Consider the following 27,732-nt stretch of genomic DNA (forward strand, 5'->3'; position numbering starts at 1 on the left):
TGTCAGACTCGATTCCCTCTCTTCTTCCTCCTCAAGGGAAAGCTGCCCACTTCTAGCTGCCCTGCCCTCCCCTTTAAAGGGCGACTTGCCCAGCGCCAGACCGCGGCTCCAGCCCTCTCCAGCCTCTGGCTCAGCGGGCTCATCAGTCCGTCCGCGCCTTGCAGCTCCTCCAGAGGGACGCGCCCCGAGATGGAGAGCAAAGCCCTGATCGCGCTGGCCCTGGCCGTGTGGCTCCAGAGTCTGACCGCCTCCCGCGGAGGGGTGGCCGCCGCCGACCGTAAGTTTTGCGCGCAAACTCCCCTCCACCTGCAGAGCCGGCGGGTGGCCACTGCCACCCGAACTGAGAATGGGAAGAAGGAAGTTGGAAGGGGCTGTGGATGCGCCCGGGGACTCTCCCAGCCTGGGCTCTAGCCCCAAAACGGTTCCTGGAGTGGGATCCAGGAGGGGCCGGGAGGGAATCTCCTCCCTATCGTGAAGCGGCGGCGCCCAGTTCCCGCTTTTTCTCTCTCCCGGGTTCCCGCGCTATCCCTTCCACTCTGGCCGCGACAGCGTTCCCGGGCGCGCGGGCTCCGCCGGGGAGGTTCCGGGGTGTGGGGGGCGGGACGGCGGAGGCGGGGAGTAAGGGCCCGGCTGGAGGTGACCTGCAGTCACCTCGCTGCCTGAGGGGCCCTGGAATGAAAGGCGCGCGGGCCAAGGTGACCTCGGTTTGGCTGGCACTGCGGCTCAGCCCCCGCCCGGGAACTCGCGGGCCGACTGTGGCCCCTTCTGGGGAAGCCGGGGCGCGGGGAGGCGTTCCGGGCATCTCAGCCGCACGGGGCACGCTCGCCCTCGGCGGGACCCCTCGCTCCGCTGTGGGAGTGGCAGTGGGTGTCGGGGTGGAGAAAGGACGCGTGGCGCGGAGTCCTGGGGAAGCTGCGTCCCACCCGCTCTGGGGCGCCCGGGACTCTCTCCAGCTTCTAGGCTCGCATGCCCTTCTTTTCTTAGTGCCCTGAGAACCCAGCGAGGAGCTGACCCTCCCGAAACCGTGGCGCAGCCACCAGCAATCTGTGGTCGCCGACTCGGGGGTTGCCAGGTCAGCACTTGGCCACCCTTCCTGTCCTGGGGGCTGAGGCCAGCTCCGGGCGCCCGGCCCCGCGGCTCGGCTGCGAGCACTTGGGGTTGCCGGGCGCCGCACGGAGGCAGCGGACACAACTGTGGTCACCGCCGCCAGGGAACCGCCCGCTTGCTGGGGTCCAGGCGTTCGGGGCCAAATGAGAATGTCTCAGACCTGTCCGCAATGGAGGCAGCCTGCTTAATTCGAACCTCGATTCAGTTAACATGCAACAGCAACATAGAAGAGCAGCTGAAGCCATTCATAACACGGGCCAACATTTCCTCTTTTCTTCCTTGCTGGAATTGCAATTAGGGCGGTGTCGCTTGGATGTGCTCTCAGGCGGCACTTCCCCAGCGGTTCAAGTTATGATCGAGTCTGTCCATGGCTTTGATTGCCGCTGAACGTTTGTTTTATTTTGGCATTAATTTGTGAAACATTTTTTTAGGTTAAAAAACAAAAAGTTGGCAGGGAGCAGTGGCTCACCCATGTAGTCCCAGCACTTTGGGAGGCCGAGGCCAGGCCGGAAGATAGCTTGAGCCCAGAAGTTCGAGATCAGCCTGGGCAACATAGGGAGCCACCGTCTCTATAAAAAAACAAACAAACAAACAAAAAAAAACAAAAATTAGCCAGGTTTGGCAGCCTGTGCCTGTGGTCCCAGCTAGTCAGCAGGCTGAGAGATCACTTAAGCCAGGGAATTCCAGGAGACTGCAGTGAGCTGTGATTGCCCCACTGCACTTCATCCTGGGTGACAGTGAGACCCTGTCTCACAAAAACAAAACAAAACAACAACAACAAAAAACCATTAAGTATAGATTCCATCAAAGCAAAACTGGATAAGAAAAAAAATTATCTTTTCTATTGGATCCGTTTGAGAACACTGGGGAGACGATGAGAAAGTCTTCAACATCTTATGTGGGGTATGTTTCGTATGTTTCCCTTCGTACTGCTTAATGCTGACAAGAAGATGGTAGGAGCCAACCCCAAATTCTTATTTCGGAAAGCACACCATAGAATAATGTCATTTTCATTGCAAAACAAGCACCGAAATATGTCATCACATTCAGGTTTTTGCTAGGCTCCCTTACAGGTTCAAGACCCTAAATTCTTGGGAGTCAGTGTCACCTCTCTGGGTTTAGGTTCCTCAACTCTGCAATGAGTTTGGATGAGGCCAATGTTCTCTGAGGCCGGTGTAACTCTTGACTCTTTAAGTGGACACTTATGTGATTAATTAGTTAAATTGAGTTGTAGCCAACACATGCTTTTCCTGGCTGTAAATATATTAAGGAGGGATTATTTCAAAGTAGACTGGAAACGACGCCCTCCCATCCCCTCCACTTTCACTCTACTCACAAAACATATCATGCCTCTCCCATCACAGCAACTTTCTCCCTCTTTCTCCTCCAGATGCATTCATCTAGGAAGGTAAGAATTTCAGGGAGAGAAAGATGTCACCATGGTAGAAAGACAGGGAGCACCTCCTCTGGGCTCTTGAGTTTACTTATTCATTCTGGATTCTTTCTAACAAGAATATGAGGACAAGAGGCACCGTCCTCAGGCACTTTGTCCTGGGAGCCACCACCATCTCTGCATGGCCCCAATTAGGAAATGTGAAGAGCTAGGAGAGGGAGAGTATGGTCAGTGCTTAGCAGCTGAAGTTCCACTTGCCTGGCCATTGTGAATTTCCAGGCTGTCTTCTGAGTTCAACATGATGGCAAAGGAGAGCAAAATAGCAGATGTCACTGAAGGAGAGCTCAGCGAGGGAGTGATTGATTAATAGCTGTATTGAAAGGTGGGAGTCAGGTACGGGGGAAGAGCTGCGATGGAAAATTTTCGCTTTCTTTCAGCAGCTTATTTTTAACTCAGCTTTCTGTTCTTGCTTTATCATGGAGGAAAAATTGGGCCATACAGTTTACTGCCTTATGCCAGATTGTTCAAGAAAGTGCCTTGCAACTTACAATATTTTGCAGTTAGTTTCTTCTGTGACCACCACAAAGACTTCATTGACTTAAATATGAAGATGTCCCAGCCATCAAAATGATGGTTGGTGATGATTTTGGATCACAAAGTGTAAGGAAAGTATTCAAGACATGAGTATCATGATTTTTTAAGGTCTGGATGAAGAGACCATTTGGATTTACTCATAAGGTAAATTCCAACTTTTATGGCAATAAAAAATAACAAAAACACTTATCAGTGTAAAGCTTTGGGATCATCTATCCATTAAATGAGTTTGTCACCACAGTGAACTAAATACCTTTTATCAACAGAGACTTTCTAACCTGGGAGTAAAATCTTTGTTACAGTGCTTTTGTCACATTCTGTCTTTGCAAAAGTTGAAGGCTCCGTTAGTTTCTGAAGGACTAATAGGATAGGGTTCCAACTTACTCGGAGGCTAAGAGTTTGAAATTTACTCTGAACAATGTCTGTTCACTAGACTGTGTGACTGCACTTTGCTGTCTTGTGGCCATTTTAAGATTGTCTGTGTGCACTGACACCATTTGCATACTCAACAATAGATATCTACTAGGAAGGAAGGAATGGATTATCTTAGGTGCTATATATTTATGTAAGTTCTGCTGGGAGTGAGCCTATTAAACTTGTGCCAATTCATTCCTTTTGCTCTTCCCAGTCTGTGCTCTCAGAATGATCAAATGCTATCTAAGTAGTGTGGTGATTTTGACTGTTTGAATGAATAAAAGAAAACGTCTCCCACCATTATTTGACAGTAGAATAGAACAAAGATCACCCAGTTGGCATGGCCACACTTTGTCTAATCCAGCCACCTTGCTCACAGCACTCAACCCACTTTGGTGTGTGCGCTCATCTGTATTTTCGTAAATGTTGAAGTCTCTTTCTGTGCAGTCAGGTAGGGGTAATACCATTCTGGCTTGGATCAATTTGAGTGTAGTACAAAGTTTAGAGAAGCTTTTAAGTAGCATGAAAAGTCAGATGCTTTCGGAGGGATGGTGGTGAATGTAGGTAAATGGATCTGCATTTAGAGATCCTCAACAGCCCTTCATTCAAGATACAGCTATCATGACATCAATAATGTACCTTTGAAAAAAATTGGCTGCAGAATTAATTATGGTGAAAAATAGTATAGGAGTTAGCACTTACATTTTAACTAAAAAGAATAGCGTCCCCATGTTTATTCAGCCCTCCCTCCAATAAAACAATTGTTGGCAAAGTAATCATGGACTTTCATTGTGTTAGTTTGAGACAACTGGGTGTTTCCATTTGCCATCCTCAGCAACAAGAAGAAAGTAGTCTCAGATTAACCATGTAAACATTTTGTATTTCACTTAAAAAATCTTGACTTAAATATGCCTATGTGATGATACTCAACCAAATTATTTCATTAACCAGTCCACAAGATCTCTTTAAATAATGATGGCTTATTCACACTTGATGGTCTAATTCAGTGGGGCAATTTTAACACACATCTCTGAACCTATTTTTTAACCCCTCTTTTCAGTAGTGTGGAAGGTTAGCCCTAATACTGGAGAAAATTCAGGGTAAAATTCAGGTGATTCATACAAGATTTATTTTTACTATTCCATTAATAAAAACAATTTTCATAAAAATAAAAAGTAGGCTGGCGCAGTGGCTCACACCTGTAATCCCAGCATTTTGGGAGGCCGAGGCGGGTGAATCATGAGGTCGGGAGTTCAAGACCAGCGTGGCCAGGATGGTGAAACCCCGTCTCTACTAAAAATACAAAAATTAGCCAGGCGTGGTGGCAGGTGCCTGTAATCCCGGCTACTCGGGAGGCTGAGGCAGAGAATGGCTTGAACCCAGGAGGCATAGGTTGCAGTGAGCCAAGATCGTGCCACTGCACTCCAGCCTGGGTGACAGAGCAAGACTCTGTTTCAAAAAATAATAATAAAATAAAGTAAAGCTGCATGTTAGATAAGTCAAGAGCATTATTTACATTAGAATATCTGAACAGAACAATCAATTCAGTCTGATCATGATATTGATGTTTTTCTTCACCAAATCGACCACATGAGTAATTCAGTTTGTTCTTCGATATCCTACAGACACTGCCTGAGTCGATAACTATGACTATCAGTCTCAGAGAGCAAATGAATTACTGAGGAAGCCCTGTAGGAGTGAGAGAAAAGGGGAGAGAGAGACAGAGAAATGGGTGGGGGGATAACAGGAGAACAGAAATTCCAAACAGAAATGCATTCTCATTGAGTTCTTGTACCTCATGTCATTGCATAAATGTTCATCTTACTCACGTGATGACTTTGATCTGCCTTTAAAGCACCATCTGTTGCTTTCCTGGGATGCTCAACGCTTCCCTCTTTCTAGCAACAAGAATTACCACTCTTCCCTTCTATACATTTATCTTTCTCTACGTGCTTTAACTTCTCAGCCTAATTTCGTCTCTGTGAGTTATTATCTATGTTAGAATAAATTCTTTGTCTTTGTTGACACACTCAGATTTGTAGTTATTTATTTAGGAATTTAGGAATAAAGATTCCATAGTCAGGAAAGGCATAATTTATAACTTGCGTGTTACCCAAAACTCTCCCCTAAGGGCTTAATATGGACATTTCTGATGAGGCCTGATGGGCAGGTGGTATGGTGATGCTAAGTTAAATTCAGAATGAAGGCCTGCCTTTCCTTCCCTCCTTCCTTCCCCTTCCCCTTCCCCTTCCTTCCTTCCTTCCTTGCTTTCCTCCCTCCCTCCATCCTGTACTCCTCTTCTTTCTCAATTCTAAGGTGGCCTTAATTTCTAAGGGACATGGTAAAAGACAGTCTAGTTGGATGACTGCAGTCACTAATATTATTTCCATGTATGGAAAATAACAGTTTCCTTAGTAACAGCTGCATCAAATCAGTTCACCTGCTGCCCAATAGCAATCACAGGACGCACCGGGACAAATAAATATACTGACTGCCCCACAGCCAGGGTCCATCGTCCCACCCATCACTACATGGTCTAAGTCAGTTACTAGAGAGCTGATTGAAGTTTGGGAAGCACATTCATCTTTAGGACACTGAGACATCCTCGGGGGGTTGCAAACACAGGTAGTGTGAAAATTATCAGAACATCCAAGAAAAGGAAAGTTGGACTAAATGCCAGTAAGATTTATGATTTCATGTCTGACATAGAATTGAAAGCATCACATAGCACATAGAGTGGTATACTTTCCTGTCAAATGAAAATCATTTTCTTTAAAAGTGAAATGAAAGTCTCTAAATACAAATTTACTAGAGGATGTGTAAATTTCCTACTTTTCATTACATACTCTGGACCCAACAGAGGGAAATTGGAGCTGTCAGTGAGCCATACATGCAATCTGGTACAGGATCTATGGATTGAATAGACTTTTTTTCATGGAACTACACAAAGCCAGTCTTAGTCATTTCAAAGAAAATTTGTGGTCATTTCAAAACCACCAGCAATTCCGGGGATACCAAGTTGCATAATTCTAGGGGAAAGTGGACTAAAAGTGAATGGCAGCCTCTGGAGTTGTACTGAGCAATATTCTTAAAATGTCAATTTGGCAAATAGGTGGCAAACGAGATCTGTCTGCCAGATTGTTCATATCATCTCTGTTTTAAAAAGATTGATAATAGAATATGTTAAAATAAGACTCGTGGAGAGGAGGTATGAGCTATTTAAGGTGGAAAGGTGTGGGAGAGGGTGAAATTACTTTTAAATTTTCTAAAGCACTTTTTAACAGGAAAAGAAGTTCTTGGGCACTGAAGGCAGAATTAAATTAAAAGTATTCAATACTCTTTTCCATTATCAGAGAAATAGTAAAGCTACTAGAGTGCTTTCTGGTTGGGAAGGAAGAAGGCGACCAACATCTTCAAATAAAGATGACAGGTAGAGCATATTCTTGGTGGATGGATGGATTCACGTGCACTTTTACTATATGCAAATGAAAAGAGCTTTAAAGATCAATAGTTTAGCACAGACTCTTATTTGAATAAGTGATCTTGGAGTGTTTACCCATTGTAACAAAACTCCTTTTCTCATAATTAGAATCATTAAGAAATTTCTCCTACATTTTAGATGATGGAGGTGTGTGTGCACGTGTGTGTGTATGTGTGTGTGATCAACTCATTGCGTATTTCTTAAACCACAATGTTGTTTGAGGAATTTTAGAAAATAATTACGCATTAGGAAAATGTTGGCCAATCCTCAGATAATTAGATAAGGCTGATTCAAATGCCTGTACTTTCACTGTTGCTCCTATGACACTCTTATTTTTTATTATTGGCCTGACTTCTGCAGTTATTTTGAAATTACAGATTTTTAAATTTCGAGTTGAAAAAAAGAGCAAATTTAGATTAAGAAATGAGAAGTAGTCCTCGCAGCCTCGTGAATCTCCTGAAATTTCGAATGGCAAAATCTAACATCTACAAGTTATTACCTTCTTACAGTAAATAGGTGGGTTTTATGGGTTGTTTTCTTTTTTTACTTTTTTACCTGAAAAGGAATTAAATGATTTCCTTTTAACATAACTTCCCTTTGATTGTGCTCTGCTTCATGAAGTCTGATTTTATTTGCAATGTAATTTACTTCAACTATTCACTGTACCCCATGAAGATTCAGCAGCATTTATAACTATTGTCCATAGTTTCAAAAACTAGGTTGTCTTTCTCTTCTCACCAAGTTTGGGATTAACTATGAAGAACCAAAGTGAACTCTTTCAACAACAAGCTTTGCTGTGGTTTTCAAGTTTTGCCTTTGTGTGGAAGATTGTAACGACATAGTAGGAAAAGAAATATTTGGGGAGAGAATTAACCATGGCTCATACATAGCACGGGTATTTCTGAACAACCTACTAAATTATTTCTTGCAACATTTTGAAGTATATCTTTCCATAGGAGTGGGAACAGTTTCATACATAAGCCTCCTCATGCTTCCAACTTTTCTTTAAAAATTTTTTTAAATTATTTTATTAAAAATAGAGGCCCGGCCTGATGGCTCACATTGGTAATCCCAAGCACTTTAGGAGGCTGAGGCAGGCAAATCACTTGAGGCCAGGAGTTTGAGACCAGCCTTGCCAACATGGTGAAACCTCATCTCTACTAAAAATCCAAAAATTAACCAGGCCCGGTGGCTTATGCCTGTAATCCCAGCATTTTAGGAGGCTGAGGCGGGTGGATCACTTGAGCCCAGGAGATAGAGACCACCCTGGGCAACATGGCGAAAACTTCATCTCTACAAGAAATACAAATTAGCCTGGCGTGGTGGCACACGCCTGTGGTCCCAGCTACTCAGGAAGCTGAGGTGGGAGGATCACTTGAGTTCGAGGGTGCAGTGAGCCAAGATCGCACCAATGCACTCCTTTGGCCTGGGACACAGAACAAGACCTTGTCTCAAAAAACAAAACAAAACAAAACAACCCCCCCCCCCCCACACACACACACACAAATAGTGGAACTATAGCACACAAGAGCCATGCACGAGTCAATGTTCTCCAGGAAAGCGAGCTTCGAAGTGGAACCGAGAGACCTGGTTCTGATCCTCACCCTCCCACTAATACCAGGGTAACCTCGGCCAAGTCACTTAAATTCACGTCTTGAGAGAAGACAGAATTAACTAAAGAATCCCCAAATAGCAGTTCCCTTACTTGAAATCACGAATATACACACACACATCCTGACTAAGGAGAGCTTCAAGAAAGGCTGGAAGACTTAGGAGAGGTCAATGGTGACAATCTTAATTCAGAGTTAAGGTTGTCTCTCTGTCAACTTTGCTCAACGTTGGAGGATCTGTTGTTCTCTTGCAATCCACATTCGTTTTTGAAAACACGTCAGAAACAAAAATAGCATCAGCGGTGGTTGCCTGTGAACCTAAAACATACCATTCCAATGAATAAAATCAAGCAACCCTCCAGTTAACCTCATATCCAATTTTTCCTTTTCAGAAAGAAGAGATTTTATCGACATCGAAAGTAAATTTGCCCTAAGGACCCCTGAAGACACAGCTGAGGACACTTGCCACCTCATTCCTGGAGTAACAGAATCCGTGGCTACCTGTCACTTCAATCACAGCAGCAAAACCTTCATGGTGATCCACGGCTGGACGGTAAGGGAGGCTCTTTGGGGAAGAATGGATTGGGGTGGCGAGGTATCCTGATTGGCCTGCCCAATTGTTGGGGACCCAGTGATGGGTCCGCACCCCACATCTCACGTGGCTCTCCTTTACACTTGAATAAAGACAGTTCTGGCTCAGGTGGGATCTGAAGCCACAGGTTCATGAGAACTCCCCCTAGGCAGTGCCAGCCTTCATTTTAACACTGTACCGGGTTGGTGCCCTTGAGCCAGAGCTTCCTGCGAGGTGGGTAAAGGATGCTCTGCCCAGCTACAGAGCAGAAATTAGGTGATTGCTGTGGGGAACCGGTGGCACCCTGGCATGATCCCACATCATCCAGCACATTGCCAGGAGAACCTTTCTAAAGCAGACCGCATGGAAGAGTGAGGAGAGGGCTGGAGTGGAGAGAGGAAGTGTGGCGTCCATGCTGGCTTTGCCATTCTCCAGCTCTGGGCTGTGGATCAAGTCACTTGCCATCTCTGGGCCTCCATTTACTGATCTGTAAAGCAGAGGTTGCACTAGATGTCCCTAAAAACACTCTACTTCCAAAATTTTCCAGTTGTAAACTTTAGGGAGCCTTTCTGGAAATTTTAAAAAAAAGGGCTGGGCAGGGAGCTGACATGCCAGATGATTAGAAAAAGTGAAACTGTGATTAAATTTACTTTTAAAAAATATTGTTAAAAGTCCCCTCTCTAAAATGTCACACAGTCACTTTACGTTATGTAGTTCTTGCTTAGTTTGTTTTAAAATGTTTCAATCCCAAGTGAGTAGACTGTGTAATTTATTTAAAAGGATTTATGTAAAATGGATTATTAAAGATATATTATCTATCCATTATGTCAGAGCTTGTGAATATTATAATACTAATTTCTAGTGAGAACTAGCTAAAAATAACATTCATCTAGTCCACATTTCTTTTCCTACATAATTTAAGTGCCTTTGTTATTGACTGAAGAGGACAATCGCTACAATTTTTATAGAGATGAAGACTACTACTAGCAGAATTCACACAGATGTTTAATAAAATATAGCCATTTACTATGTTAACATAGTAAATTCAATAATTTGTGATAAAAGCTCAAATTCCTAAACATAAATCTTTTTATATTTTAATAGGTATAAGCAGGAAAAAGGAATCTTTTTCTTTTTTGAGATGGAGTCTCACTCTATTGCCCAGGCTGGAGTGCAGTGGCGTGATCTCGGCTCACTGCAACCTCTGCCACCTGGGCATAAGAGATTCTCCTGCCTCAGCCTCCCAAGTAGCTGGGACTACAGGCGCCCACCACCACACCCGGCTAATTTTTATATTTTCAGCACAGGCAGGGTTTCACCCTGTTGGCCAGGCTGGTCTCGAACTCCTGACCTCAAGTGATCCACCCACCTTGGCTTCCCAAAGTGTTGGGATGACAGGCGTAAGCCACTGCATCTGGCCCAGAAAAAGGAATCTTTAGAGGCCCTTTGGTTATATACAGAACTTGGCTTTTAATATTTTTCAAAAAATCTGAGCTTAATAAACGCATTTATACAACAAAAATAAATTGAGTATCTCAGTGATCTCAATCTTATCCCTGAAAGAATTTTATACTTTGGGAAGTTGTGGGAAAAAAATGTTTCTTTTTCATACTAAGATGACATGACCAACCCAATATCAACAGATGGTGCCACTTCCTATCATTGGTCCTACTGCCTCACTAAGCCCACCTGTATCTTTCACATCATGTGTCCTGATATTTTGAGTGCTTGAGCACAGAGACTGCTGTCTGGCTGTGGGACTGAGTTGGGTCTGTGCAAGAACTAAGCCAGCCACACTGACGGATCTTGATTATCTCAGTGAACTCACTGGCAGGGTCAGGTGGCCCACCTGGTACAGGCAGCAGGGAGGGCTTCAGTTCAGCTGCATGTCTGAAAACCAAAGATTTAAAACATAGTAATTATTGAACCTCAGAAGAAAAACTCAGATTGAAAGAACTTAGAATAAGACCCTTTTTGAGTTGAGAAAGGTGAGTACTTAGATTTTTCACTCGCTTTGTTTGAGGTTACTTACATCAGTATTTTATGTTGATCAGAAAGAAAGGATTCAGTTAGCTATTGTGCAGTTAATAAAAGTGTCAGCCACTGTAGGAGTAAGTTGGATGTCCAGCCCTTTTAGATTGCTTAACTTAGAAACACTGGGCCGGGAGAGGTGGCTTATGCCTGTGATCCCAGCACTTTGGGAGGCCAAGGCAGGCAGATCACTGGAGGTCAGGAGTTTGAGACCAGCCTGGCCAACATGGGGAAACCCGATCTCTACTGAAAAAATACAAAAAAAATTAGCCAGATGTGGTGGTATGTGCTTGTAGTCCCAGCTACTCAGGAGGCCGAGGCAGGAGAATCGCTTGAACCAAGGAGGCGGAGGTTGCATTGAGCTGAGATCATGCCACTGCACTCCAGCCTGGGCGAGACAGTAAGACTCTGCCAAAAGAAAGGAAAGAAAGGAGGGAAAGAAAGGAGGGAATAAAAGGAAGGAAGGGAAGGAGGGAGGGAGGGAGGGAGGGAGGGAGGGAGGAAGGAAGGAAGGAAGAAAGGAAGGAAGAACAAAGAAAAGAGAAACACTGGTAGTACAGAAAAACTTCTAATAGGGGCCTAGGGTAAACCCGATTTTCTTGCCTTATCTGAAATAAGCTGCCTGGGGACTCACAGGCACAGACGAAGGGAAGTGAGGAGGCTCTCTAGCTGTGTCATGAGACACCCAAAGGAATGCTTAGCATGTAGCATGCATGTGATACATCCCAGCATGTTGCTTAGACACAGCTATCTTGGAACTTTGCCTCTTGCTTGGATGTCACTGGCTTTAAGTACAGGGTTCCCATTGTGAAGTAGGGGATCCTGGCTGAAACAGGGAGACATTAACGTTACATTCTGAAGAAATGACATCATCCTCTCCTGATCTTGAACGCCAACTACAAAGGGTGCCCAACACCCCAACCTTGAAGGGAGGCAAAGGCGAGTGGGACTGGACCAATTCCACAGGGTTGTGCTCCTAGCCAGGTGCTCCTGCTAGTTTCCTCAAAGACCCACTTTGCATTCAGACCAATCTTTCCTTTTAATAGTATAAATGATCAAAATTTTATTGAATGTCTAAAATATACTTTTTAAATGGGAAGCATGGTGAACTCCAATCTGCCGTTCCTCAACTCAACTCAACGCCTTCCTGGCGTACTTAGATCTGCCTTGGAAGGGACAGACCTGTCTCTGAACACTCTTCTGTTATTTGATTTTTCTATCTGTGCCAATGGGCTTCCAATCAAGTTTGTTTTTTCCATTTCATGCAGGTGTATTGGGCTGATGTATCTATGACAAGTGGTAGGTGGGTATTTTAAGAAAGCTTGTGTCATCATCTTCAGGTAACAGGAATGTATGAGAGTTGGGTGCCAAAACTTGTGGCCGCCCTGTACAAGAGAGAACCAGACTCCAACGTCATTGTGGTGGACTGGCTGTCACGGGCTCAGCAGCATTACCCAGTGTCCGCGGGCTACACCAAACTGGTGGGACAGGATGTGGCCCGGTTTATCAACTGGATGGAGGTAAGACTGGGAGAAGGAGACTGGTGTGTCCAAAACAGTGTTTTTGACTGGAGCCAGAAAAATGGCTGTTCTTTCTTCCTTTTCTCTTAGATGTAAATATTTTCTGGGGGCAATTCAAATCTTCAGAATGAGCGTGGATATTATTTTATATACAAAAGCAACATTTTGATAAGAATAGACTATAAGGCCAATAAATAGTCCTGCCCTGCTCTATCGTTTGATATTTTCACAGTGAATAGATCTGCTGAGACCAATAACTAAGTGGGCCCAACAGAAAAAAGCTTGTGATTTTCGGACAGAGGAAAGATGGCATGTTCAGCCAGATCCTTCCCTACCAGTTGGCTAGCCTGTGGACATCTTATCCTCGCCTTGACATACCAATCTTTCATGAAAATATTAATAGTACTTATTCTTTAGTGTGAAATAGGATGATGTTTTTGTTGAGGATTGGGAGAGTGATGGAATTGAGCTAGGAAGATGATGGAAGGGAAGGTGCATAGGATAGAAGGGAACTGAGGTCTGGAGTTCTGACTTAGCTGCGAGAGACCCACTTTTTCAGACAATCCCCTGAAAAGTACCTCTAAAAAGTATCTTGGGGTTGGAAGGAAGCTGATACTCTGACCAAGGCAAATTATTTTCACCAGGTGATTGGAAGTAAAAAATAAGCTGTATTTATTAGACTGATCATAAACGACAAAAGTTCTTGTCTTTTTTGCTGACCGGGCAAATGAACATGGGCAAATGGGATCACCTCCCTGGGGCTCAGGCTTCTCACCTGTTAAATGAGGGGCTGGACCATGTACCTCTGGTCCCTTCCACTGAATGTTTCCTGAGTCTGTATTGCTTGGCTAACCTTCAATGATAAAGTGATACAGTTATTTAGAGTAAGGAATAATGGGAAAATATATACCCATATACTATACATTCAAACATATACACATATACATATATGCATGCATATATATGTATATGCATATGTATATGTGTATATGTTTGTACATATAATATATGGTTATATATGCAAATACATACACATATACAAACATATGCATATATTATATACAGAAATAATACTATTTCAGATGCATGGAAAAACTTTGTAATTTAAATCTGTTGTTAAAGAAAGAGAAAATCAGTACTGGATTTGTTTATGGAAAAGTGAAAGAAAAGAAAAAGAAATTTTAACACTAGAGAATATTTTCTCTCTCTTACCTGTAACACAAAATTAAAATAAGTAGAATTAGTTTTCAGTATTTCCTATATTTTGAAAACAATATTTATATTCATTTTGTTTCTTTTAGTTTTATTTTTGGCAGAACTATAAGAACCTTCATTTTCTTTGTCTCTTCCAAAGGAGGAGTTTAACTACCCTCTGGACAATGTCCATCTCTTGGGATACAGCCTTGGAGCCCATGCTGCTGGCATTGCAGGAAGTCTGACCAATAAGAAAGTCAACAGAATTACTGGTAAGAAAGCAATTTCATTGGTCTTACCATAAGAGGCGAAAAGACTGTCATTCTGAGAGAGAATCAGAACAAATTTTGTTAAATACCCACATGTGTGTGGTGTTCTTCCCGGAGACATGCCCAGCACTTGATTATCTCATTGTAGGGCTCTTTATTAGGGATAAGAAAAAACACAGATGCTCTCACTGGCTTACTATCCACTGGCAACAGCACAGAAATAAAGCAGAATTACACACAATGCCTGCAGATTTCTCTGGGAAGCCTGTTTCCCCCATTCTCAGCTCTGTGTTTTAGTAGTGTAATGCACATCAGTACTAAGAGAAAAGAAGAAGGACCAATTCCAGAGGCCACTTGGAAAGAAGACCGTCATCTAGGCAAAGGTGTGGCATATACACATAGAGAAAGAACCCACCACTGTTTATACATCTTCTCCACATATTCAGAAATAATCTACAAAAGGAAATCCAGCCATCCTGAGTGGAAATTGCTGTATAAGGCTAGTTTAAGAGACTCAAATTCATTTTAGAAGGAGCCAAGCATCCTTTTATGTCTCTCTAAGTAAAGACCCAGTGACTATAGAATAGGAGCTAATAAGAATCTAAATAGCTGCCAGTGCATTCAAATGATGAGAGGTGACATGCGAATGTCATATGAATGGAAATTTACAAATCTGTGGACCTGCTTTTTTCCCTTTTAAGGCCTCGATCCAGCTGGACCTAACTTTGAGTATGCAGAAGCCCCAAGTCGCCTTTCTCCTGATGATGCAGATTTTGTAGACGTCTTACACACATTCACCAGAGGGTCCCCTGGCCGAAGCATTGGAATCCAGAAACCAGTTGGGCATGTTGACATTTACCCGAATGGAGGTACTTTTCAGCCAGGATGTAACATTGGAGAAGCTATCCGTGTGATTGCAGAGAGAGGCCTTGGAGGTAAATATTATTTAGAAGCGAATTAAACGTGACTCTTATCCTTAAGCCTTATTGACCCAATGTCCTACTCAGTAGCTTCAAATTATGTAGTTTTCATATACACATTTGGCCAAATTATGTTTCTGAAGAATTCTGCAATGTTCAGCATGACCACCTTAGAGCCAGGCAGGACAGCCATTTCATCTTTTATTTACTATATTGTAGGCTACACTGAGCAGTGCACTTACAGTAGCAAGAGAAAAAGGTGAGATTTTAGACAGGAAGACTCCACTGACCTCAATAATGGCATCACAAAATGCTATCTGGCCACATGTTGTCATACCTTGAATGTAGTTGCAAAGCCAATGGAAAGATTTTAGATGTTATTGGAACAGAAGGAGATGTTAATTAGTATAAATCTTCCAAAATGTTCAGAACATAATGTTAGCTTAATGTTTTACTTTAATAATGTTAGCTTGTGTTAAATTTGTGATTTTTTCTTTTTTGAGACAGAGTCTTATTCTATTGCCCAAGCTGGGGTGCAGTGACACAATCACAGCTCAGTGTGACCTGGAACTTCTAGGCTCAAGCGATCCTCCTGCCATAGCCTCCCAAGTATCTGGAACTACAGGCACACACCCCCATACCTGGCTAATGTTTTTGTTTTTTGTAAAAACGGGACTTGCAATGTTGCCCAGGCTGGTCTCAAACTCCTGGCCTCAAGTGATCCTCCTGCCTCAGCCTCTCAAAGTTCTGGAATTACAGCTGTGAGCCACCATGCCTAGTTTATGATTTATTTTTAAGAGCCCGTTGCATACTTTATAGACATCGGGACCTACCTAGGATATTCTCGTTATTTTTGTGCACATGTTATAAAACTTATAGCATAATGTTACTATTTTCGATTGTCCTAAAAACTTACAAGGAATTCATTCTTATGGCATTGCTGATTATTTCTGTGTTCATTTGATATAAAAGAGTGTTAGTAGGGGCAGAACCCTCAATTATACATATCAATGATAAAATACAATTCATTTAACAATTACCCTCTTAAGATGCGGTTTCTAGAAATACAAATTGTCCTTAACTTACAGTTTTCCAACTTTACGATTGGGCTGTAACACCATTGTAAGTTGAGAAGCACGTGATGGTTTGACTTAAAACTTTTTGACATTATGATGGGTTTTGGGGGTATTAAGTGCATTTCGACTTACAGTATTTTTGACTTATGAATAATTTATTGTAAGGCAAGAGGCATGTATATGTTTCTAGAAGCACCTAGAAGTGTTAGACACTTTCAATGTAAGAGAAGGATGTGATAAACAAGGAAATCAACCTCCACTTTGGAGGCTTATTACAGCTTCATAAACATACTCATAAATATAAGAAGCACAGAAGTCAAAAATTCCCTGTGAACTTGCAACTTTCACTGTCTTGGAGGTGGGTGGGCCACTACCACCAAGAATATCTCCTGAAATAGGGCCTACAATCATAAATGCACACGACTATATCCTTGGGTGATCTTATTCTAACACCACATCTCACCTATTTTAGACACGCCAAATGAAACACTCTTTGTGGATTTCTGCCGAGATACAATTCTTGGTGTCTCTTTTTTACCCAGATGTGGACCAGCTAGTGAAATGCTCCCATGAGCGCTCCATTCATCTCTTCATCGACTCCCTGTTGAATGAAGAAAATCCAAGTAAGGCCTACAGGTGCAGTTCCAAGGAAGCCTTTGAGAAAGGGCTCTGCTTGAGTTGTAGAAAGAACCGCTGCAACAATCTGGGCTATGAGATCAATAAAGTCAGAGCCAAAAGAAGCAGCAAAATGTACCTGAAGACTCGTTCTCAGATGCCCTACAAAGGTAGGCTGGAGACTGTTGTAAATAAGGAAATCAAGGAGTCCTATTTCATCATGCTCACTGCATCACATGTACTCATTCTGTCCATTGGAACAGAGATGATGACTGATATTACTAAACCCTGAGCCCTCACTGGTGTTTCTGTTGATAGGAGGTTGCATTGATCTATTTGTCTGAGGCTCCTAATTCCCATTGCCAGCAAGGCCCCAGTGCTCAGTGTGGGATGTGCAGCCTTGCTCGCTGCCCTCCTCTGTAAATGTGGCCATTAGCATGGGCTAGGCTATCAGCACAGAGCTCAGAGCTCATTTGGAACCATCCACCTGGGGTCAACAAACTATAGCCCCTGTGCCAAATCCAGCCTACTTCCTGCTTTTATAAACAGTTTTTTTAAAACTTTTAAGTTCAGGGGTACATATGTAGGTTTGCTAAATAGGTAAACCTGTGACATGGGAATTTGTTGTCCAGATTATTCCATCACCCAGGTATTAAGCTTAGTACCCATTAGTTATTTTTCCTGAAGCTCTCCCTCCTCCCACCCTCTGGGAGGCCCCAGTGTCTGTTGTTCCCCTCTACGCGCTCATGCAAAGTTTTATTAGGACACGGCCACACACATTCGTTACCATATTGTCAAAGGCTGGTTTCATGCCACCATAACAGAGTTGATAGCCCACAGAGTCTAAAATATTTACTCCCTGGCCCTTTACAGAAAGTTCACGACTTACATAAAGGCAAGGACCATCTGTCTTATTTATTTGTTTATTTAATTTGAGATGAAGTCTAGCTTTCTCCTAGGCTGGAGTAGAGGGGCACGATCTTGGCTCACCACAACCTCTGCCTCCTGGGTTCAAATGATTCCCCTGCCTCAGCCTCCGGAGTAGCTGGGATTACAGGCATGCACCACCATGCCCAGCTAATTTTTGTATTTTTTTTTAGTACAGAGGGGGTTTCACCATGTTGACCAGGCTGGTCTCGAACTGCTGACCTCAGGTGATCTGCCCTCCTTGGCCTCATCTGTCTTTTTAAATGCAACTATTCCTGGAAGGCAAGAATATCTCACACCTTCTAAGATATTGCCATTTTGCCAGGAGTTTGTTTCACACTTGAATTTCAAGCTTGGCCTCTTGTTTAGAGCCAGACCTAAAGGAATGGTGGGAAAATGGGAGAGGAGGTCATCGGATAAATCCGGTGAGAGGGACCAACTTCAGGAAGGGTGGCTTTTGTGGAATCCAGGTGGAAACCTGAGGGAAGGGATGATATTAAAGAACAGTGGCCCCAAGTAAAACATATGGCACTCATGTGTAAGGTGATTCTTAGAAGCTGTAGAGGTGTCTTTCGTGGTATAGAAGTTGGGGCACCTGTGCTTCAAGGAAACCTTAACTCTTCAGAATCAGGCAATGTGTATGAGGTAAAGAGGGGACCATGGGACCATAATCTTGAAGACACAGACAGGCTTCACTCATCCCTGCCTCCTGCATCAGTGGGTTCAAGGCTCTGTCAGTGGCCCCTGGGGGCACCTCACCACTCCCAGCTTCTTCAGCTCTGGCCTGTCCTGCTGCCTGCAAGGGTTTTGTTTAATTCTCAATTCAATGTCTCTTCATCTTTTAGTAGCTGTGGGGTTTTGTTGTTCTTCTTCTGTTTTTGCTTAGTATCTGACTACTTTTTAATTATAAAAAGAGATGTATCTAAACAAAATAGAGAGTGTTATCAGAAGTTCACAACATTTATTGAAAATTTTTTCACCTGGACAAGAGTCTAAAGCAGCATAAAAATATGGTCTGCTATATTCTAAACCATCAGTCTTAAGAGATCTGTGTCTCAGCTTAAGAGAAAGTACATTTAATAGACAGTAACACAAATAAGAAAAAAATCTGACCAAGGATAGCGGGATATAGAAGAAAAAACATTCCAAGAACTCCTTTTTTTTTTTTTGAGACAGAGTCTCACTCTGTTACCCAGGCTGGAGTGCAGCGGCACAATCTTAGCTCACTGCAACCTCTGCCTTCCAGTTCAAGCGATTCTCCTGCCTCAGCATCCCAAGTAGCTGGGATTACAGGCCCCCGCCACCACACCCGACTAATTTTCGTATTTTTCTTAGTAGAAACAGGGTTTCACCATGGTGGCCAAGCTAGTCTCAAACTCCTGACCTCAGGTGATTCACCCACCTCGGCCTCCCAAAGTGCTGGGATTACAGGCATGAGCCACCATGCCTGGCCTCCAAGAACTCTTTTATCCCCCATCATCATGGTTGTATTTTAGTCCTGCTGCCTTTCCTTTTAACCTCTCCCCAGGCCCATTTGCTCAGGGTTTTTGGTAGAGACCAGAGGAGGAGCAGGGAGGAGATATAGAAGTTCAATTACCTGCTTCCAGAGGCTGTCCCTAGTATAGAATACTTTAGGGGCTGGCTTTACAAGGCAGTCCTTGTGACCTCACTGATGGCTCAATGAAATAAGTTCTTTTTAAAAAAATTTTTTTTTTTATTTCCATAGGTTATTGGGGAACAAGTGGTGTTTGGTTACATGAGTAAGTTCTTTAGTAGTGATTTGTGAGATTTTGGTGTGCCCATCACAGAATGGAAAAATCAATGCAATAAGTTCTATGATGTGCCTACTAGACACCTACTCTGCGCTAGATGGTGGGGGAATTAAGAGTGTGGGCATGATCCTGTGACCGGAAGCCCGCTTACAGTCAGGGTGGAGGACAGACCTACTCATGAAACAAACACAGTGACATATACTGACACAGAAGCAAATGTCGAATATGCTTGCTCCAGATGCTAAGGGACAAGATGGCCAAGGATGGTGGAGTTCATGGAGAAAGCGTCATGAGTGTTTTGGCCTTCTGATTTGATCTCCGTAGCACCGCTCAAAGATGGCTACTTCCTAATGCTACTTGGCAATTCAGACACATTTGGGTTTTTGCTATGCATATAACCACACTTTTCTGAAAGGGAGTAGAATTCAAGGTCTGCATTTTCTAGGTATGAACACTGTGCATGATGAAGTCTTTCCAAGCCACACCAGTGGTTCCATGTGTGTGCACTTCCGGTTTGAGTGCTAGTGAGATACTTTCTGTGGTTCTGAATTGCCTGACTGTTTGGGGTTGTGATGTTTTCATAAAGATTGATCAGCATGTTCCAATTTCCTCCCCAACAGTCTTCCATTACCAAGTAAAGATTCATTTTTCTGGGACTGAGAGTGAAACCCATACCAACCAGGCCTTTGAGATTTCTCTGTATGGCACCGTGGCCGAGAGTGAGAACATCCCATTCACTCTGTGAGTAGCACAAGAGGGTGGTCATCATGGCACTGCTCCCTCCCCTACCATAACCCTTGGTCTGAGCAGCAGAAGCAGAGAGGGATGCCTAGAAAACAAGTCTGTAGTTAAAAAAATCAGAGTTTCAAAACTGAGGTCTTTCCTGTATTTCATATTGAGAAAAAAATGCTTCAAATTGGCCATTTTATTTTCACTTACTAGTTATATTTTTTTATTTATCATCTTATATCTGTTTATTTCTTTTATAAAGCTGTTGCTAAACAATACAATTAAACTATCTCAAAAGGTTTGACATTAAAGAAAACGAGTAATAGTAACAGGAAACCACTCTATAGATGTACATATAATATGTATAGAAAATATAAGTAGTAAGAAGTCCATGACAAAGCGTTAGCCCTTTTTTTTTTTTTTTTTTTGAGATGGGGTATCTCTCTATTGCCCAGGCTGTAGTGCAGTGGTGCGATCTCAGCTCACTGCAACCTCCGCCTCCTGAGTTCAAGCAATTCTTCTGTCTCCGCCTCCCAAGTAGCTGGGACTGCAGGTGCCCACCACCACGCCCAGCTAATTTTTGTATTTTTACTAGAGACAGGGTTTCACCATGTTGGCCAAGCTGGTCTTGAGTTCCTGACCTCAGGTGATCCACCCGCCTTGGCCTCCCAAAGTGCTGGGATTACAGGTGTGAGCCACCGTGCCCAGCCTACCCTTTACTACTAATCAAAGAAATATAAAATTAAGGCAACTTGATACTTTTACAATTACTAGATGAACAAATCTTTAAAAATAGCCAGTGCAGACAAGGTGGTGAAGCAGAACATGCGAACCTACCGTGCATCATTCACGGCTAGAACCCTCTAGGTGCGGAAGGTAGTATTTTAATAACTTTCCATAGCTACAAAATATTATTACATAGAAGGGAGTGATTTTTTTCTAATATTTATCCTAAAGAAATAGTCAACAAACATTTTTTAAAACATCAATTACAGTGGTACCTATGCTAGCATAAATTAGAAACCCAGTATCCAACATTGAGTCAGTGGTTAAATGAATTGTGGTTTATCCAGTCATTAAAATCGATCCAGCCTTTAAAAACTATAATTCTAGGAAACCCAGGAAAACATGGTAAAAAATGGAATATAAAATATAAACAGAATAAAGAATAGAGAATCATATGTGTGCTATGATTGTAGCTAAATAATGTTTAAGTATCAATACAAATTGAAAAGTAATACATGAAAATGAAAATTATATTTCTGAATGATTGACTTCAGGATTTTCTCTTAGAATTGTATTAAATAGTTCATGTCATTAGGATAAATGCTGGAATGTGGATATAATTTAAAATATACTAAATGCCATCGACCTTCATTTTGAGTACTTTGTTGGGCATTTTTTGCATTTTTAAAATATCCCCTAAACAATAAAGCTATTTATATTTGGAGAGGAGAAAAAAAAAGTGGGGGGTGGGGAAAGCTGATCTCTACAATTAACCAAATTTATTGCTTTTTTGTTTAGGCCTGAAGTTTCAACAAATAAGACATACTCCTTCCTAATTTACACAGAGGTAGATATTGGAGAACTACTCATGTTGAAGCTCAAATGGAAGAGTGATTCATACTTTAGCTGGTCAGACTGGTGGAGCAGTCCCGGCTTTGCTATTCAGAAGATCAGAGTAAAAGCAGGAGAGACTCAGAAAAAGTAATTTAATGTATTTTTCTTCCTTCACTTTAGACCCCCACCTGATGTCATGACCTAGGGGCTGTATTTCAGGGGCCTTCACAATTCAGGGAGAGCTTTAGGAAACCTTGTATTTATTACTATATGACGTAAATTTTCTTTAGGAGTCTTCTTTTATTTTCTTATTTTATTTTTTGGGGAAGTGACAGTATTTTTGTCTTTCATGTAAGGAAAACACAAGCCCTGAATCGCTCACAGTTATTCAGTGAGAGCTGGGATTAGAAGTCAGGAATCTCAGCTTCTCATTTGGCACTGTTTCTTGCAAGCACAAAATAGTTGGGGAACAAACCTCCGAGATGTTACCTGGATAATCAAAGATTCAAACCAACCTCTTCAAGAAGGGTGAGATTCCAAGATAATCTCAACCTGTCTCCACAGCCCCACCCATGTGTACCCATAAAATGAATTACACAGAGAACGCTATAGGATTTAAAGCTTTTATACTAAATGTGCTGGGATTTTGTAAACTATAGTGTGCTGTTATTGTTAATTAAAAAAACTCTTTAAGTTAGGATTGACAAATTATTTCTCTTTAGTCATTTGCTTGTATCACCAAACAAACAAACAAACAAAAAAACAAAAAGAAAAAACATCTTAGGGATGGAAATGTTATAAAGAATCTTTTTTATACTAGCAAGGTCCAGTTGAAGGCAGATGCCCTAATTCCTTAATGCAGATGCTAAGAGATGGCAGAGTTGATCTTTTATCATCTCTTGGTGAAAGCCCAGTAATATAAGACTGCTCTAGGCTGTCTGCATTCCTATCTATCTAAATTAACTAGCTTGTTTGCTGAACACCGGCTTAGGCTCTCAAATTGCCCTCTGATTCCGATGTGGCCTGAGTGTGATAGTTAATTATTGGGAATATCAAAACAATTACCCAGCAAGATCATGTAGTATTTAAACAGTCCTGACAGAACTGCACCTTTGTGAACAGTGCTTTTGATTGTTCTACGTGGCATATTCACATCCATTTTCTTCCACAGGGTGATCTTCTGTTCTAGGGAGAAAGTGTCTCATTTGCAGAAAGGAAAGGCACCTGCGGTATTTGTGAAATGCCATGACAAGTCTCTGAATAAGTCAGGCTGGTGAGCATTCTGGGCTAAAGCTGTCCGGGCATCCTGAGCTTGCACCCTAAGGGAGGCAGGTTCACGCATTCCTCTTCACCCCATCACCAACAGCTTGCCCTGACTCATGTCATTAAAGCATTCAATCAGTCTTTCTTAGTCCTTCTGCATACGTATCAAATGTCTGTTACTTTATGCAATACTTCCTCTTTTTTCTTTCTCCTGTTGTTTCTCCCAGCCCTGACCTTCATCCCAGGCACACATTTTAGGTTTTATTTTACTCCTTGAACTACCCCTGAATCTTCACTTCTGCTTTTTTCTCTACTGCGTCTCTGCTGACTTTGCAGATGCCATCTGCAGAGCATGTAACACAAGTTAAGTAGTTGCTGTTCTGGCTGTGGGTGCAGCTCTTCCCAGGATGTATTCAGGGAAGTAAAAAGGTCTCATTGCATCACCTGCAGCCACATAGTTCTTGATTCTCCAAGTGTCAGCACACTCTGGGACACACAGCCAACAGGGCTGCCCCAAGCACCCATTTCAAAACCCTCAAAGCTGCCAAGCAAACAGAATGAGAGTTATAGGAAACTGTTCTCTTTTCTATCTCCAAACAACTCTGTGCCTCTTTCCTACCTGACCTTTAGGGCTAATCCATGTGGCAGCTGTTAGCTGCATCTTTCCAGAGCGTCAGTACTAAGAAGACACTAAGCATGTGACCTTCACCACTCCTGTTCTGAATTCCAGGAATATGCCCTTTTCAACTCTCCACACATCCCCTGCCAGACAACAAGTGCTAATGGGTTACAGGAACAAAGGGGAGAAATATTAGATCATGTCATACAAGCCAGTGACACAAGAAATGATGGGAAAGGCTGGACACAGTGTCATCTGGAAATAGGAAAAGCAATTACTTTTGGTTTGTTCTCTTTTCCTAGTTTGCATTTGAGACAAAAGTATAGAATAAGAATTGCCTTCATGCCTACAATCCAAGCACTTTGGGAGGCTGAGGAAGGCGGATCACCTGAGGTCAGGAGTTCAAGACCAGCCTAGCCAACATGGCAAAACCACCTCTCTACTAAAAATATAAAAATTAGCCGGGTGTGGTGGCACATGCCTGTAATCCCAGCTACTCGGCAGGCTGAGGCGGGAGAGTTGCTTGAACTGGGCAGGCAGAGGTTGCAGTGAGATGAGATCACGCCATTGTATTCCAGCCTGGGCAACAGAGCAAGACTCCGTCTCAAAAAAAAAAAAAATGCCTATTAGGAAAAGTATATTAAAGACCCTATGTGTAACATCTTTAATATTTTTAAATTCTAGTTTATAATAGATTTTATACATGTTTACTATAAATAGATTAGGAAAAATGAGCAAAAATAAAATAAAATCACTGTGACCATATCACTCAGAGACAACCCCAATTAACATTTTTATTTATATTCTTTTGTACTTTATATATACATAATATTTATATGTTTTTCGTCTTTTACAAAAATAGAATTATGGTGTATATACTCTGAATGACTAGATGAGGCCATCTGGATCAAAAGCATTAATGTAAGAGCATTCAAGATCAACTCAAAATGGAGAATAGTTAGTGGTATCGAGCCAGGCAAAATGACACAATTCTTATCTAACTGGAGACTTTTCTTCTAAGAGGTTATTACGTTGTTTTTCCTCATCACAAATCTGAGGCAATATCATACTTTCTTCAATTCTTAGAAAGAGACTTTTAGATGAAGTTTTTTTTGTTTGTTTTGTTTTTCTTCTTGAGATGGAGTTTCACTCTTGCTGCCCAGGCTGGAGTGTAGTGGCTCGATCTCAGCTCACTGCAACCTCCACCTCCTGGGTTCAAGCGATTCTCCTGCCTCAGCCTCCCAAGTAGCTGGGATTACAGGTGTCTGCCACCACACCTGGCTAATTTTGTATTTTCAGTAGAGACAGGGTTTCACCATGTTGGTCAGGCTGGTCTTGAACTCCTTACCTCAGGTTATTCATCTGCCTCGGCCTCCCAAAGTGCTGGGATTATAGGCGTGAGTCACCATACCCAGCCCTAGATGAAATTTTATACATGCATTTGTATTACACATAAATAGCATGCATATTCTCCCAGAGCATCTACAACGTTAAATCTACATGTGAATGTAAAAATAAAACCTCATTAAATTAGTAAATAACTCTAGCTGCTTGTAAAGCACGTCCAGTCATATTATTGATATGTTACAAGACTTTATCTGAGAAAACCTAATGAAGCATTCCTTGTCTGATTATAGGATTACTGACAGAACAGTTATTTAGACAGAGAATGTTCAGATGCATTTTATTTTTTTTTTTTACTTTTATTTATTTATTTTTGAGACAGTCTAGTTCTGTTGCCCAGGCTAGAATGTGGTGGCGTGATCTCGGTTCAATGCAACTCTGCCTCCCAGGTTCAAGTGATTCTTGTGCCTCAGCCTCCCAAGTAGCTGGGATTATAGGTGCCCGCTACCATGCCCAGCTAATTTTTCTGTTTTTAGTAGAGACGGAGTTTCACCATATTGGCCAGGCTGGTCATCGAACTCCTAACCTCAGGTGATGTGCCTGTCTCAGCCTCCCAATGTGCTGGGATTACAGGCATGAGCCACGGCGCCCAGCCAGACGCATTTTTAAAAATGTACCTGAACTTTATCTAGGAGGTAATTATAAATTAGACTAATAATCTTCTACAGTTTCTTTCTTCTGTGATTAAAATCAATCAAATCAAAGATTCTCTTTCTCACACCTTCTGCTAACTCCTCAGAAACCTCATATCACAAGAAATGAAATGGAACAGGCTTTTCGTTTGAAACATTTTAGAATAAGAAATCCTCTAAATTTAGAAGTCATTTGGCCCAGTCCTCCAAAAATGATGCACCTTATTGTGACGGGGCTAAATAGTTGCTCCAGTGTCTTCCATTCCTACGAACCTGCCATTCTCTGATCTATTATACACATCTCCCCTGGGTTTATTCTCACAACCTTTGTTCTGAAATTCCATTTGAAGGCTTTTTCCATCCTAAAACCAGTGGGGGACGGGCGCGGATTGTAAAACACTCAGAAGATAATAAATTGCCCCTTTTCCTGTGCTTTTTCTCAGAAACTGGGCGGATCTACAGAACAAAGAACGGCACACGAATTCTGTGATGAATGAAGTGAAGGAAGTAACTTTTACAAAACATCCCCAGTGTTTGGGGTGTTTCAAAAGTGGATTTTCCTGAATATTAATCCCAGCCCTATCCTTGTTAGTTATTTTAGGAGACAGTCTCTAGCACTAAAAAGTGGCTAATTCAATTTGTGGGGTATAGTGGCCAAATAGCACATCCTCCAACGTTAAAAGACGGTGGATCATGAAAAGCGCTGTTTTGTCCTTTGAGAAAGAAATAATTGTTTGGGCGCAGAGTAAAATAAGGCTCCTTCATGTGGTGTATTGGGCCATCGCCTATAATTGGTTAGAACCTCCTATTTTAATTGGAATTCTGGATCTTTCAGACTGAGGCCTTCTCAAAGTTTACTCCAAGTCTCCAAGAATACAGAAAATGCTTTTCCGCAGCATGAATCAGACTCATCTACACAGCAGTATGCATGATGTTTTAGAATGATTCCCTCTTGCTCTTGGAATGTGGTCCAGAAGTCAACCAGGAACGTGTGACTTGGAGAGGGACAAAGAAAGGGTCTGATAAACACAGAGGCTTTAAAGAGTCCCTACCATTGGCTTGCATCATGACAAAGTTACAAATTCAAGGAGATATAAAATCTAGATCAATTAATTCTTAATAGGCTTTATCGTTTATTGCTTAATCCCTCTCTCCCCCTTCTTTTTTGTCTCAAGATTATATTATAATAATGTTCTCTGGATAGGTGTTGAAAATGAGCCTATAATCTTCAGCTGACACATAATTTGAATGGTGCAGAAAAAAAAGATACCATAATTTTATTATTAGATTCTCCAAATGATTTTCATCAATTTAAAATCATTCAATATCTGACAGTTACTCTTCAGTTTTAGGCTTACCTCGGTCATGCTTCAGTTGTACTTCCAGTGCGTCTCTTTTGTTCCTGGCTTTGACACGAAAAGATAGGTTTGAGTTCAAATTTTGCATTGTGTGAGCTTCTACAGATTTTAGACAAGGACCGTTTTTACTAAGTGAAAGGGTGGAGAAGTTCCTGGGGTGGATTCCTAAGCAGTGCTTGTAAACCATCGCGTGCAATGAGCCACATGGAGTACCATGAGGGTTGCTATTTGTTGTTTTTAACAACTAATCAAGAGTGAGTGAACAATTATTTATAAACTAGATCTCCTATTTTTCAGAATGCTCTTCTATGTATAAATATGAAATGATAAAGATGTCAAATATCTCAGAGGCTACAGCTGGGAACCCGACTGTGAAAGTGTGTGATATCTGAACACATACTAGAAAGCTCTGCATGTGTGTTGTCCTTCAGCATAATTCGGAAGGGAAAACAGTCGATCAAGGGATGTATTGGAACATGTTGGAGTAGAAATTGTTCCTGATGTGCCAGAACTTTCACCCTTTCTCTGAGAGAGATGATCGTGCCTATAAACAGTAGGACCAATGTTGTGATTAACATCATCAGGCTTGGAATGAATTCTCTCTAAAAATAAAATGATGTATGATTTGTTGTTGGCATCCCCTTTATTAATTCATTAAATTTCTGGATTTGGG

General features: G+C 42.1%; 1 protein-coding gene across 1 annotated transcript; it reads left to right on the top strand.

Annotated features, from left to right (window-relative positions):
• On the top strand, positions 1–27,696 carry LPL (lipoprotein lipase). The gene is made up of 10 exons (XM_054498082.2): positions 1–277; positions 8,992–9,152; positions 12,542–12,721; positions 14,076–14,187; positions 14,886–15,119; positions 16,723–16,965; positions 20,115–20,235; positions 21,748–21,930; positions 22,955–23,056; positions 26,145–27,696. Coding segments are annotated over exons 1-10 (1,425 nt in total). The 5' UTR covers positions 1–189; the 3' UTR covers positions 26,146–27,696.
• Positions 27,697–27,732: the final 36 nt, after the last annotated feature.

This window comes from Pongo pygmaeus, chromosome 7 (assembly GCF_028885625.2).
Source record: "Pongo pygmaeus isolate AG05252 chromosome 7, NHGRI_mPonPyg2-v2.0_pri, whole genome shotgun sequence".
Classification (NCBI taxonomy): Eukaryota; Metazoa; Chordata; class Mammalia; order Primates; family Hominidae; genus Pongo; species Pongo pygmaeus.

Coding starts and splice junctions, on each gene's coding strand:
- LPL (XM_054498082.2), top strand. CDS start 190: ATGGAGAGCAAAGCCCTGATCGCGCTGGCCCTGGCCGTGTGGCTCCAG. Junction 278..8,991: donor AGGGGTGGCCGCCGCCGACC/GTAAGTTTTGCG, acceptor TTTCCTTTTCAG/AAAGAAGAGATTTTATCGAC. Junction 21,931..22,954: donor GCAGGAGAGACTCAGAAAAA/GTAATTTAATGT, acceptor TTTCTTCCACAG/GGTGATCTTCTGTTCTAGGG.